Below are 12,786 nucleotides of genomic sequence, written 5' to 3' on the forward strand. Positions count from 1 at the left end.
GCTGCGTCCAATGTCATCTCCATTTCAAACTTTTTTCCTGCCGTCGTAACGCTAATGCCGGGCAAAGTCGTGGCTCCGCGCCACTTCGTCATGTCAGCCATTCAGAGGCCCTGCTGTCGCTGGCGTAACACAGCGCAAGCGTGACGGGAGTCATTCCTATTGACGATCTGAGTTTCTCGGACGGCCGTTGGGTCCTGAAGAGCGTTGCGTGCTAGGAATGGGATGCAGCATGCTTCTCGTTGCATATGCTCTTTGCGGCTTGGTTTTGGCTGGTGGACAATGGCCGGCTTCAGCGCTTAGTTACTTAGTACCTAGTACTAACGCTTAACCCAATTCCTGGCGCCCCCACTTCGCTACGGGTAGTTATCGCCTTATCGATTGGGAGATTTCCGCTGGCTCCAAAAAATTTCTGCTGGCTGGCCGTATTGACCGAATGCTTCGGAAAGATGGTTGAGTGCACGTTACAAAATATACGATCACATACATAATCCCCAATGGCAGCCACAGATCCAGAATCTCCCCAATCGCCGGAAGTCGACAAGTCGGCTTCCTCTAAGCGCAAGGCCGAGGTTGAGGAAATCGAGGTCGACGTAAATGCACCGGAACCGCCGTCAAAACGTGCGCGACGAGCCCTCAAGAAGGGAAAGCCCTTGCCAGCCAAGCCCTCGAGCGACGATGAGAAGGATGATAAAGATGGTGAGAAGGAAGGCAAGGAGAAAGTACGGTCTGAGCATGGAGTCTGGATTGGCAACCTGCCATTCAGGCTGACGGCTGCCGAGCTTCGCACATGGCTGATAGACAATGCCGGAGGTGTCATCACGGAAGAGGCGATTACAAGAGTGAAGCTGCCTACGGTTAAGGACGCCACCCGACCCAAGGGCGAGAAGCCTGCAAACAAGGGATTTGCCTACGTCGACTTTACAGACATTGGCGGCAAGGTCGCTGCCATTGCCCTCTCGGAGACAGATCTCAATGGACGCAAGCTGCTCATCAAGGACGCCAAGTCATTCGAAGGTCGCCCGGCTAAAGAGAAGGAACCCGAAGAGGCAACCGGGAAATCCGATGCGGCATCCTCCAAGAACAAGACGGAGCAGCGCCAAGAGACCAACGCCAGCCGCAAAGTGTTTGTGGGCAACCTGAGCTTCAAGGTCACTGAGGAGGACCTGATCCGAAACTTTGAAAAGTGCGGAGAGATTGAGTGGGCCAAGCTGGCTACGTTTGAGGACTCGGGCAAATGCAAGGGCTATGGCTGGATCAAGTTCAAGGAGCCAGAAGCTGCCGCCTGGGCCGTCAAGGGCTTTGTCAAGATCAAGGAAGCGGTGGAGACCGAGGAGGATTTCCGGGATGACAAGAGTGACGATGAGGCCGAAGATGGAGAGAAGTCGGCGCAGCAGAAGCAGTTCAAGACAAGAAAGTGGTGGGTGAACCGCATGCTGGGACGCGAGCTCAAGCTTGAGCTGGCCGAGGACGACCAGGTGCGATACAAGAAGCGCTTCGGCAAGGATAAGAAGGCCGACGACACATCAAGACCTCCTAGGAGACCCAGGGCAGACGACAGGGACAACAGCAGGGGAAGCAGACCAGAGGCTGCGCCATCAAAGGGTGCTCCGGACATTGCTGTGGCTCGTCTCACAGGAGGCTTGGTTGAGCATACCGGAACCAAGGTTACATTTGACTAGCATTGGCTATCTTGACTATAAGATAGATACCCCTCGAGCATTTTTGTGTTCCTTTTCATCCGTATATTTACAATGAGACTTAATGAAAGATTTATCCCGCAATGATTTTGTTTTCGTGCCGCAACTCTGCCATTTGTTAGTCATGATTTAGAATTGCGGGCTGATCGGCCCCTCAATATCCTTCCCGGCTGGTTCCCGAACCCTCCCCCGCAAATCCCTAGATTAAGTTAGCATCAGCAACTGTGACGTCGGGCTCTCATTTCAACTTCCTTCCAGAGCTTTTCCTTCTTTGCAAAGTGACAATATTATCGCAGATTCAGCGTGCTACAGCTAATCACCATCTATGAATACGTGAGACAGAATGTATGAGTCGCAGGTTACTTTTACGCTGGACACTATATGTCCTTGGTACGTAAATGCCCATCACTTACACAAAAACCGCAGCATGAATCTCATCCTCCCACACACATTCATCTACTAATGCAATTCACAGGACATACATGGCCAAGAAAAGGCATGGACATATTAGTTCTCTCACTCAACTCCAATTCACATACTAACCCCAAAAAACCCAACAGATTAGACCAAGCACTCGCAAAATTCCGCTCCTCCCCCATGGCCTCCTCCATCTCCTACACCCTCCACTTCGCCCCCTACCAGCTCAACCCAAACTTCCCTCCCGAAGCAGACCGCCTGCAGTGGTACCTCGACAACAAGCACTTCGGCGACGCCACCACCCAGCAGGTCTTCCAGGCGCACATGACCAACATCGCCGAGCCCCTCGGCATCGCCCTGCGCTTCGACGGATACATGGGGAACACCCTGCACGCGCACCGCGTAGTGCAGTATTTCCAGTCTTCCAAGGGCCCTGAAACGGCGAACAAGCTTATTGATGCGTTGTATGAGCGGTATTTTGAGAAGGGGGAGCATCCTTCTAGGGATGAGGTGTTGATAGGGGCGTGTGTGGAGGCGGGGATTAGTGAGGAGGAGGCGAAGAAGGTTGTGGGTGATAAGGAGATTGGGTTGGCAGAGGTTAAGGCGAAGTTGAGGGAGGTGAGTCGGGATGTTGATGCGGTGCCGGTTGTGATGGTGGAGGGGAGGAGGAGGGATATTACGCTGACGGGGGCGAAGGAGGTGGAAGAGTATGTGAAGACGCTGGAGAAGATTGCTAACGAGAGTACCTGAATGGATTATTTCGTGATGTGGGAGCCAAGAACATTGTGAGTAGAGTGATTAGAATACTAAGAGTTTAAACACTAATAATACTAAATGAGAGAGTGTGTAATGATCGTACTATACATGTCCATATCCCCCGTCCAGATATCAATACAATAAAAAATACATCAAAGAAAAATGACCTAAAAGAGTGACATAAAAGAAAACCAAAAGCCCAAGTCCATACCAGAACATTCGTGCCGTCGTATCGTCATAATCATACCCTCCGTCCATTACCTCTGTTTCCAGATCCCAACCACACCCTCTAAGATCGACTAAACATTAAGGGCACCAACGCACTCCTGCTCTCCAATCCCCTCCAATCCTCCATCACCATCTCTCTGCTGCATCCGCTCACCTCCCTGACACCCATATACCGACACACGGATACCGCATCCGTGATTCTATCCTTTTTGCTGTAAAACTCTTTGCTGAGCTTCGCCAGAACCGCTTCTTTAGCCTTGTGTAGGGCGCTTGCTCTCGCATCTGCGTCCTCGGCAAATAGTTGATGAGCCTTTTCCTGTTCCAGATTGCGTTGCACAGTAGAGATGCCATCGTCGGGTCCAGCCTGGCGATGGGCGGAGGGAGAGTAGATGGTGGGTTGAAGAAGGACAGGCTGGGGCTCCGACGTTATGATGGGGGGCGAGATGATGGACAGCGGCTCGGGGATGGCAGAATAAGCAATATCGCTAGATCCAAAAGATAGCCTGAGACGTAGCTTGGATGGCTTGAAACTGTGTACAGAGGAGGATGACTTGTGGCTGTGAGACGACAGAGGTGGCGACAGAGGGGAGGGATGCTCAGGGGCTTGTTCTTTCTTCTCTGTCTTGGAGTGCTTTTTATGATGCCGACGGACACGCTTTCGCGTAAGCTTGGTAGAAACACTCTCATCTGATTCTCTCGGCCCAGCAAAGTTGCCCGTAAAGTCTTGGGCTACGTCTCTCTCGTCCTCGGTCAGGGTGAGGCCATTCAGGTCGAGATCCATCAGCTCTCTGCTGGCAACCTCGACAGCCGCACTAGGACTAGGCAACTCTTCATCACTTGTGCCAGTTACGACAGAGAACTCCGAAGACGCCGTGGCACTGCTCCGAGACCAGTTATCGTTGCCATTCACAGGCGCCAGGGCTTCATCCCAGCTACCATTGTTGGCGAGGACGACGTTCTCAAAGCCAAACTGCTTGATAGTCTTCTGATGGGACGCGATTAAGCCCCTGAGCTGGGGAGAGTTCATGGTGGCATTACGAATCTGCAGGTAGCGCAGCTTAGGGAAGTGGATGGGACAGCGAGGAGGCCGGGTTGGCAGAGGCGACATGGGAGAAGTGACTTCATGGAATAGCTTCTTAGTGCTGCGAGGCGGCGCGAAGAGGGGATCAGCAGAGAGAGCAACGGGACACGGTCCTTTGGCACCAATCCAGGCAAACGTAAACTTGTCTAGGCCTTGGGAAAAGTTGCGGATGTAATCATCAAGGACTTTAAGATGGTCCAGGCCGGGAGACGGGCCATAAAAGTCCCAGGCTTCCACTGAGATGTGCAGCTTGTTTATCTGCTGCCACCTACGGCTCGCAGAGGGCACGCTGCCGATTCCATTGATGTATCTGAGATAGTTGAAGGCAGAGGGGTGAAGAGATGACAGAGATAACTTATGGAGCTTTGTCATTGGCGCACGCTCAATGGCAATCCTCAGGCTGATGAGGGCATAGTCAACAATGTCCCTTCTATACCGTTCCCTTGGGTCCTGGCCGGGACACCGAATAGTCAGATGTCTCATGTTGGGGATGTGGCCAATGGCATAGATGAAGCTGGGGACGTTTGTGGCCGCGTGGAACAGCGGAGGATATTGCTGCGTCAGAATCTCGCCCAGCTCTGTGTTGGCATACTTGGGGCGAGTCAGCGCCGATCCCATGCTGGTGAGCGGCTTATACAAAAAGGCAATCTCATCGCCCGTCAGCGGATGGATCAGCGGCGGCAGAAACGTCGCCTCGGAGTGGGCAAAGTGAAAGGTCAAGTGCTCGACATGATGCCCGACCCGGCCCAGGGCAGCGATGCGCGAGGGCCGGGTGAAAGTAGAAGCCGTGAAAGTGACGTGGATGCGGGTGAAGAGACGTTTGGTGACCAGGTTGCAGCAGGCTGATGAAGCCTCGCGGATGGCACAAATGTCGGATGTGGTGAGGTGATGGAAGAGGCTGTCCTTGACAGCGTCGCTCCTCAACATGGCGATAAAGAGTTGTTCTGTTGAAGCCATATCCGTGTCATATCGGGGGGTAGGCCCTCGAGATGTTGTTTCAAGTGATTTGTTTCAAGAGAGCAGATGCTTAGACTGCTAGTATCGATGGCCTGCAGCTGTAGTCTGGTTGGTTTAAGGTGTTGGGTGGTTGGATATCAAGTATAAACCCCTTGATGATGGTGAGATCGAGAGACGAATGTGCTCTCAATCAGTCGTCAATATCAAGACACAGATCGAATACAATTATTCACACAGCAAAATTACCAGATGGAAATCCAAGATGGAGAGCACGAGAAGCCGTCTTCCGTCCTCGCCTGTATATATCCCACAACCCTACCCAAATCAACCCTAAGATTTCTGCCCATTATCGCTTCGCTTCGCCTACCCGGGCTGGGCATCCATCGACTGGAAAGCCAGACGGAAACGAGCCGGAGAAAAAAACTCTGCTTCCCGTCTCTCCCCTGTAGCGCCATTCTCGCCAACGCTCCGCGCTCCAATCGTCCTGCAGCACCGCATCGCCAAAGTCGCCGGCTCCAGGAACAACTGGCCAGTGACTCACATCGCGACAACGCCAGGCTCTCACCGTGTCCGCGTCACTCCCGGCGGCGCCAGCAGGGTAGAACAAAAAAGCTGCATGGCACCGTCTCATGGCTTCGATCGCTGTGGCCAGTGGGTTGGTCAAGTGTGGGGGACAAGGGTGCATAAGCGTGGGACAAGGGTTGTTTTAGTTTGGGTTGTTTAAAAAGCTTTGGGTGGTGATGCTATCGATAGCTGGTTTTTGACGCGACCTTTTTGATTGAGACAAAGGCGGTGGGCGAATCACGAAGTTTGGTCTCTCGAAATGGTGGCAGCGCGATGGAATACGCGCGAAGGGTCAGTCAAGTCAAGCTTGACGGTCAAGCTTAAGCGCGATTTCGTGGGATGTGGCAGCGGCAGTCTATCAACCATCTTGAATATTAGAGTTTTGTCTTTTTTATTCTCGTGACCGGCCTCAACACCACCCAACAAAAAAAGAGACGGCCATACTGTAACTAGAAAGAATACTCAAGATATCAAACCCGGCTGTAATTTACAAAAAACTTCAAAAGTTCTTGCGTATGCCCCTGCAGCGTTCAGGCATTTCTCAGGCCGCAACTCGCTTCATCATCCTTGTCCCGACTCATGCCCAACTCTCTCCCTCTGAAACCCGGGCATACAGCCAAGCCAAACCACCATCAAACCATCATCTTCATCGTTCTTCTCGTCCACGACACTAGCCACGTCCCCCAGCTGCCCAACCCACAAAAAACCCGCTTGTTCCAGCCCATGGCCTGCACCCGACTCGTGGCGCGTTGAAACAATGCATGTCTCTATCGCCGACTCGTATTAGCGTCCTTTTCATTTTCTTCACCTGGGAGCAAATCGGTAAATCACGAAAGTGCCTTCGTCACGGCGCGCTCTGAGTGGTCAGCTGTTTCGACGAGCTACGAGTATGGGTGGTTCATTTGTCGAATCAATGTTCGTGATATTCTCGGTTGTGAAGCCGATGCTACTCTATACATTTAGTGTTACACTACCTACGGGAATACCAGCTAGAGCTTCCGTAGTACCAGCTATTGTCCTTGAAAGAAATCTATTCTGCCCAACGAATGCATGTTATATCGGCTCAAACTTCACGAGCCACCACCGCTCTTCAAATGCAGGCACACTGAGACATGCAGCGAGGGCTTGCATGCCAATATGCGGTCCGCAGGTATGTACGTCTGGGGAATATCTCTTGTTCCCTTTTCCAATCCACCATATTTAGAGTTCAGTGCATAGCCTCTATTTCCGACCTTCTTCCTCCATTAGGAAGCCTTTCGGGTTGCAATGAGCAGCGCCGTCGTGTCTCGTCGAATCCTTGCCTCGAAATTGAGAAACCATAGTACAAGGGGGTATCAAAGTATGTTGCCCCTGACACTGCAGACCAGAGTGTAAAGGGCTGTATCGAATCCCCCAGCGCGTGCTTGCTCCATTCGAAGTCCCATAGCTCTCTCCTTGTCTGTATGTTTCTGAACTCCATCACGATAGGCGGGTTAACCACCTCGACCCCTACCGCCTCTGAATTTTCCTCCTCTATAGCCTCTGCCTCCTCCTGGGCCTCCTCCCCTACCTCCTCGGCCACCACCTCGACCACCACCTCGACCTCCTCGTCCAGACGGTTGGCGAGATTCCTGTGCAGGTTGGGAGGGAGGCGGTGGTACGCTCCTGTAATCACGCGATGCAGCCGGCGGCCTGGCAGGGAGCGAGGTTGGCCCAGTCGGTGTTTGCGAGTAGCCTTGTCTTGGTGCGCGATTGGGAGGCGGCGGCGGAGGATCAAGAGGTGGTGGGCCCGGGGGCAGAGGAGGCCGTTGATCTCCGTTGGGCGGTTGAAGACTGGTCGATACCCTAATACGACCCGTCCGTACCGGTTTAGGAACGGCTCGTTGACTCAGGAATTGCACATCATCCGAGTCATCGCTGTCTGAGTAGTAGCGGACTTCGTTGGAGCGCGAAGCGTGGCCACGGATCCTAAGATCTCCTGGCTGTTGCTTCGGTGCGAGTTCATCAGCACCGATGATTGCAGATGAGGTGCTCGCTGCGTCTATATATCGACTCATGTTGTACATGCTAAAGGTGGGATTGGTAGGAAAGGTAGGATCCATAGCCACCCTATCCGAGATGCAATTCGCAGAGAAATGTTGGCTACTTCCGCATGAGGCGCACGAAACCGGCAAAGCAGTAACCGTCTTGATCGTCTCTGCTTCAGGGTGAAATGACCTCCATGGCTGCGTGCACCGCTCGTCCGTATGCGCAGTTGAATGACACAAGCTGCACTTGAACACATATCCTCTCTCTTCTCGAACTGTTGCGCAACCAGCCGCTGAGTGGCCCCGAATATCGCACTTGTCGCATTTAAGGTCAAGAGATGGGCAAGCATACTGCCAATGGTCTTCTTTTCCGCAGAATTTGCATGCGCAGTTTGTGCAGCCGTCAGCAGTGTGGCCCTCTCGTCCACAGAGTAAGCACATGTTGGACGGATCGCTGGCTGAAGGGAAATACCGACGCTGTTGCTCGAGGGCATCTTCCCCTGAAGGCAGGCCTGGCCGCTGTGACATGGCGGTTTTGGCAGATTGAGGTGCTGGCTGTGACATTGGTCGAGGTTCGCGCGAGTTTGCCGTCTGAGGAGGCTGTGGTTTCACGTCAATGACAAAGTAACCATCAGTTTGTGTTGTCAAAGGGTTGGAAGGAAGTTGCTCAGCAGGGTCGGAGTTTTCGCTCTTATGGCTGACCTGAGCCTCTGGCAGTTCGCTGGAGGCGTTGCTCTGCGTTTTGGGTTCGGCCAAAGCCTCAGGCACCGCCGCTGCTGGGAGCTGTGCAGCGTCCTTCTGGCGTGGCTGAAGAGACCTTATCAAGGCAGCTAGAGATTCATCCGAATATTGTTCGGCTGCCTGTCTCGCAGCGCGCTTCTTATTGGCCTTCAGCCTACTGTGACTATCAATGTATTGCTTGTAGGCATCTTGGATCACCATTGGCGTAAGCTTGGCGGCACTCGTTGAGTTGGCCGTGCAGAGAAGTTGTGCCCACTCCTCGAATCTTGCAAGCCAGGTACCCTCCCTTTGCTGAGAAAACACGGGGAGTTGGAGAGATATCGAGTCACGGGTATAAACCGGAGGGGATTTGGGCACAAAGGCGCCGCTTGACGCAAAGCCTGCTGACTTCTTCCCATCGCCAGAACCAGGAGTACGAATCTCGCCCTCGGAGTCCTCATCGTCGTCAATCTCTCCCTCCTCTGATACCTTTGCGCCTGGGCTGTTACCAGCAGAGGCAGAGCTTACTCTGGCACGCTTAGAGCGCTCTGCAGGGGCATCCAATCCAGTAACGCTGGACGTATCATTTTCCGGGGACTTCCTTTTCTTGGCCAAAGGGGGTTCATCCTCGCTACTTAAGCTTATGAAGTCTCCTGGGTTTGATTGATCTGTGGCCATGGCGTCTGATGGGACTAGGCTAGACAGGGGCTTAGCAAGCTCTGTAGGAGCAGTTGAACTCTTTTCCTCCATTTAAGAAGCAAAATGAAGCAGCCTTTCAGAGAAGGCTTTATGTTGGCTAGTAAATGGGGAAGCAATTCACTGCGTGTGAACCCTCGTGTCTTCTGAGAAGCCCAGGCGCGAGTGGCGCGGGTGATGGGCAGCCTGAAGCCCTGCCTATATCATTGACGCGCACTCGGCACGACACTTGGTGATGAACAACCTGTTGTTGGTCGACCCAAAAATCGGATTGTGTAGATTTGCAAATGTTGCGGTGAAGAGCCGTGATCTTCAAGATGAGATTGAAGAAGCACACTCTTTTTTGGGCGATGCGTTATCACAAGGAAAAAAGTACGCGACGAATCAAATTAGGAACCTGACGCAGGTGAGAGCTCCACTTCCGAAGTTTAGCCCCTCGACAGAGGTGGCCATATTAAAGGCACACAGCATAGGATGGATTAGATGTTTACGTCAGGCAAGGTGAACAATTCATGATATGCAGTAATTGGCCTCTGATACCAATTGGAGCTGCTGGCTATAAGAAGGTGTTCTGTGTGTCTCGTTTCCCCCCTCTTTGGAATGGTTGCCCATCATGATGGTTTGGGCAAGAAAATTGCATGTGACTGCTCTCTCTTCAGGTACGTTCTCGTAGTACCGCAATTTAGGACGACATCTGTCTTCGAGATGAGATACGCGAGCAGGTCTGGAATCACGTCCTTGCTGCTGGAACAAGCACAGGCTTGCAGATTTCGAAATGAGCTCCCTGAAATAGATAAAGAGTAATGGATGCACGTGGCGCCCAGCATAATTAATTAGGGACCTCCAAGCAGGCAGGAGATGGCACCGTCTAAAAGAAGGTTGGATCTTCCCAGACCAGCAGGGACTAGTGGCAGCATTGTTATTAGACAGTCCAGGTGATCTCACTGGTCGAGGCTGTGGCATGCAGTGTTTGGATCATTCACTGCCACTAATCACGGAAGGCCCCTGTCGCCGAAATGATGAAGCAGCCTTCTAGAAGCCAAGGATACGGCTCGTCTCCTTGCGTCCCCTTGGCCTGTTATTAAGATATAGATATTACGGGGTAGGTGGGACAGATACAGCCACAGCGTCTTGGCCGGTTTTTAATAAAGCAGCTGCACTAAAGAGGCGACTAGATGTGGTGGTTTTTCAGATCACCCGGATAGCGGCTAGATTGGCACGTGTAGACGTTATTAGCTGGGTAGGGGGATGCCATCCAAGGGTCCTGTGTGAAGAAGCCTGGATCGTGTACGAGGGTTGTAATGATGTTTGGATGCCCAAGCAAATACCTACCCAGTCCGAGCATGTGATATCAGGGACCAAACCCCTCCTCTCACTCTCTTGGTGTTGACCACTTATAAAGTTGTTGGTTACCTGTCCAGAGGCATTTTCACCTTAGCCTTTACGCTTTGGTGCTCGCCGCCCACCATCATAGACATTTACGTTAATTAGCATGCATTAGCACCACGGAGGCTTCAATTTGCTGTCGGATGATATCTCCTGTTCCTGCAGGTACCGCGGCGCCCCTTTCCAGGGTGTCTCCACAGCTTCCATAGACTGATACTGATCCCAGCAAAGGCCGTCGTCAGCCTGTCCGGACCACCGCTCAGAATCTCCAAGTTCCTCAGGACGCTCTCTAAGCGAGTTTGAGACGGGAGTAGCGAGTCGTATCCAGCAATTGCGACAGAATCCTCTACTCCTCTATGCCCCAAAGGGCCGCCCCCTCTGCCCACCATATAATGCGCGTAATGCGCCAGCCAACCAACCCCATCCCGCTCCATACCGCCACTCCGTACCTTATCTAAAAAGCCGCCGAGAAAAAACAAGAACAAAGCAAAACCTTGCGTGAATAAACATTCGTTGGCCCAAGTGAATCGTGTGATTGCAGCACCATCGAGATTTTACTATTTTAAAGAGAGAGGGAGAAAGAAAGAAAAGCAATATACAGTAAAAGGTAGGTTCGTATTCGCATCCATTCCTCCAAAATTCACCCCCACTCTGCCACTGATGAAGCCAGATAACCAACTCCCAGACAGCAGAAAGCTTGTTCCTGAGCCTCTTGTGGCTGTGCCCAGTTGCTGCCCGCTTAGTTGCATAAAGCTTGTTCACTCGCTTGTGCCCGCCGCCTGCACCGATCGCTCTGCAGTTATACCCGCCGACGTCGTACTCAGTAGTACTCAGTACCTTCATCGCCTCGTTAACAACGTGTGCCGCCAAGAAGTCCCCGGCGCCCCGATTTAACGTTTGGCCTCCGACTTGCGCGTTGCCTTGCGAGAGACTGAAGGAGCATTCGCGGCCTCGGGAGCAGACAAAAGCATCCAAACCGACAATGCCGTCAACTTGTCTTCCCGCATCCTCACAGACTTTAGACGCAGGCGCAAAACCCGCCAGCAGCCGATTTCTCGACATGACCGACCGAAGCGCTGGTGGCCGCCGGAGGAGGTCTAGCAGTATCCTCCAGGTCTACCACGAGCCCCCCGAGACGCTTGAGCAGATGAGCGATCAGGCTGTTATACCGAACATGAACGCCAACTGGACAAACGCAAAAGGTATGCTTTTCGATCCACGTGCTGTGCCCCTGAGAAGGGCCTTTTTTGGCTTGCGTTTGCTAACCTTGGACCGCCGCAAAAATAGGGGCCTGGACTATCCACATCGTCATCATCGCCTGCCTCAAAATCCTCTACGATGTTATCCCGGGCAGTTCCCAGGAAGCTTCGTGGACGCTGACCAACATGACGTACATGGTCGGCTCCTACATCATGTTCCACTACGTTCGAGGCATTCCCTTTGACTTCAACGGCGGTGCCTTTGACAACCTCAACATGTGGGAGCAGATCGACAACGGAGCCCAGTACACACCGACCAAGAAGTTTCTCCTCAGTGTCCCTATCGTGCTATTTTTACTCAGCACACATTATACCCACTACGACTCAACATACTTTGTCATTAACTTCCTCGCTACGCTGGCTGTTGTCATTCCGAAGCTACCATTTGTGAGCAATCCCTTAACTCTCCAAATATTTTATTCCCCAAGTCTCGCGTGACAGTAGCTAATGCCCTATACCAGAGCCACCGAATGCGATTCAGCTTCTTTTCAGACATTCCAGAAGAAGAGTGATGGTTCCTTCGGGCTGCACAACGGCGTTTTGGGGTTCAAATAAATACGAGCTTAGGCAACAGAAAGTATAGCACAACTACGAAAGACGAAAATGGAAGAAAACAAAGAAAAAACGAAAAGGGTGGAAGGTTAGGAGCAGCGGGGCAAATGGGTATCCTACACAACATAGCGGGCATATTCGTTCTATGATTCCAGCCGAAAATAAGGTTTTAGTGTTTATCAGCGATAGTTTTCAAGGACATCAATTGGATCTGGAGACTTGCGTATACCACCGAGTTGCTTTGTTGAGGGCACAAGCTCGCGATCTATGAGGTGATTTCTCCGTTAAGGTTGTAAGGCTGATACAGTGGCAGACACCAACGGCGCGATTCGTCCCATTGACCGGCCTTATTCTTATCTATTCCCTCGCGGGATATTGCGTGCTCGAGCAAGTTGAGGATAGTTGAGGATATTGCCCCGTTGGTGGCCATCATGGTGTCGGACAAACAGTTATAAATTGAGCGAATC

The 12,786-nt window shown here is 52.2% G+C and overlaps 5 protein-coding genes across 5 annotated transcripts; 3 read left to right on the top strand and 2 right to left on the bottom strand.

Annotated features, from left to right (window-relative positions):
• Positions 1 to 494: 494 nt before the first annotated feature.
• On the top strand, positions 495 to 1,679 carry T069G_00644 (RNA recognition motif domain-containing protein; the record flags this gene model as incomplete). Its single annotated transcript, XM_056167854.1, has 1 exon — positions 495 to 1,679. The coding sequence occupies one exon, from the start codon at positions 495 to 497 to the stop codon at positions 1,677 to 1,679; it is 1,185 nt and encodes a 394-aa protein (XP_056033170.1).
• Positions 1,680 to 2,040: 361 nt separating this feature from the next.
• Positions 2,041 to 2,864, top strand: T069G_00645 (DSBA-like thioredoxin domain-containing protein; the record flags this gene model as incomplete). The annotated part of the gene is made up of 3 exons (XM_056167855.1): positions 2,041 to 2,087; positions 2,173 to 2,193; positions 2,258 to 2,864. 3 exons carry the CDS (start codon positions 2,041 to 2,043, stop codon positions 2,862 to 2,864), a joined length of 675 nt encoding a protein of 224 aa, XP_056033171.1.
• Positions 2,865 to 3,159: 295 nt separating this feature from the next.
• On the bottom strand, positions 3,160 to 5,106 carry T069G_00646 (uncharacterized protein; the record flags this gene model as incomplete). The annotated part of the gene is made up of 1 exon (XM_056167856.1): positions 3,160 to 5,106. One exon carries the CDS (start codon positions 5,104 to 5,106, stop codon positions 3,160 to 3,162), a length of 1,947 nt encoding a protein of 648 aa, XP_056033172.1.
• A 2,066-nt stretch (positions 5,107 to 7,172) lies between these two features.
• On the bottom strand, positions 7,173 to 9,104 carry T069G_00647 (uncharacterized protein; the record flags this gene model as incomplete). Its single annotated transcript, XM_056167857.1, has 1 exon — positions 7,173 to 9,104. The coding sequence occupies one exon, from the start codon at positions 9,102 to 9,104 to the stop codon at positions 7,173 to 7,175; it is 1,932 nt and encodes a 643-aa protein (XP_056033173.1).
• Positions 9,105 to 11,568: 2,464 nt separating this feature from the next.
• Positions 11,569 to 12,279, top strand: T069G_00648 (ORMDL family domain-containing protein; the record flags this gene model as incomplete). The annotated part of the gene is made up of 3 exons (XM_056167858.1): positions 11,569 to 11,710; positions 11,796 to 12,154; positions 12,229 to 12,279. The coding sequence occupies 3 exons, from the start codon at positions 11,569 to 11,571 to the stop codon at positions 12,277 to 12,279; spliced, it is 552 nt and encodes a 183-aa protein (XP_056033174.1).
• Between the last annotated feature and the right edge of the window lie 507 nt (positions 12,280 to 12,786).

The sequence above is a fragment of the Trichoderma breve genome, chromosome 1 (genome assembly GCF_028502605.1).
Source record: "Trichoderma breve strain T069 chromosome 1, whole genome shotgun sequence".
In the NCBI taxonomy this organism is placed as follows: Eukaryota; Fungi; Ascomycota; class Sordariomycetes; order Hypocreales; family Hypocreaceae; genus Trichoderma; species Trichoderma breve.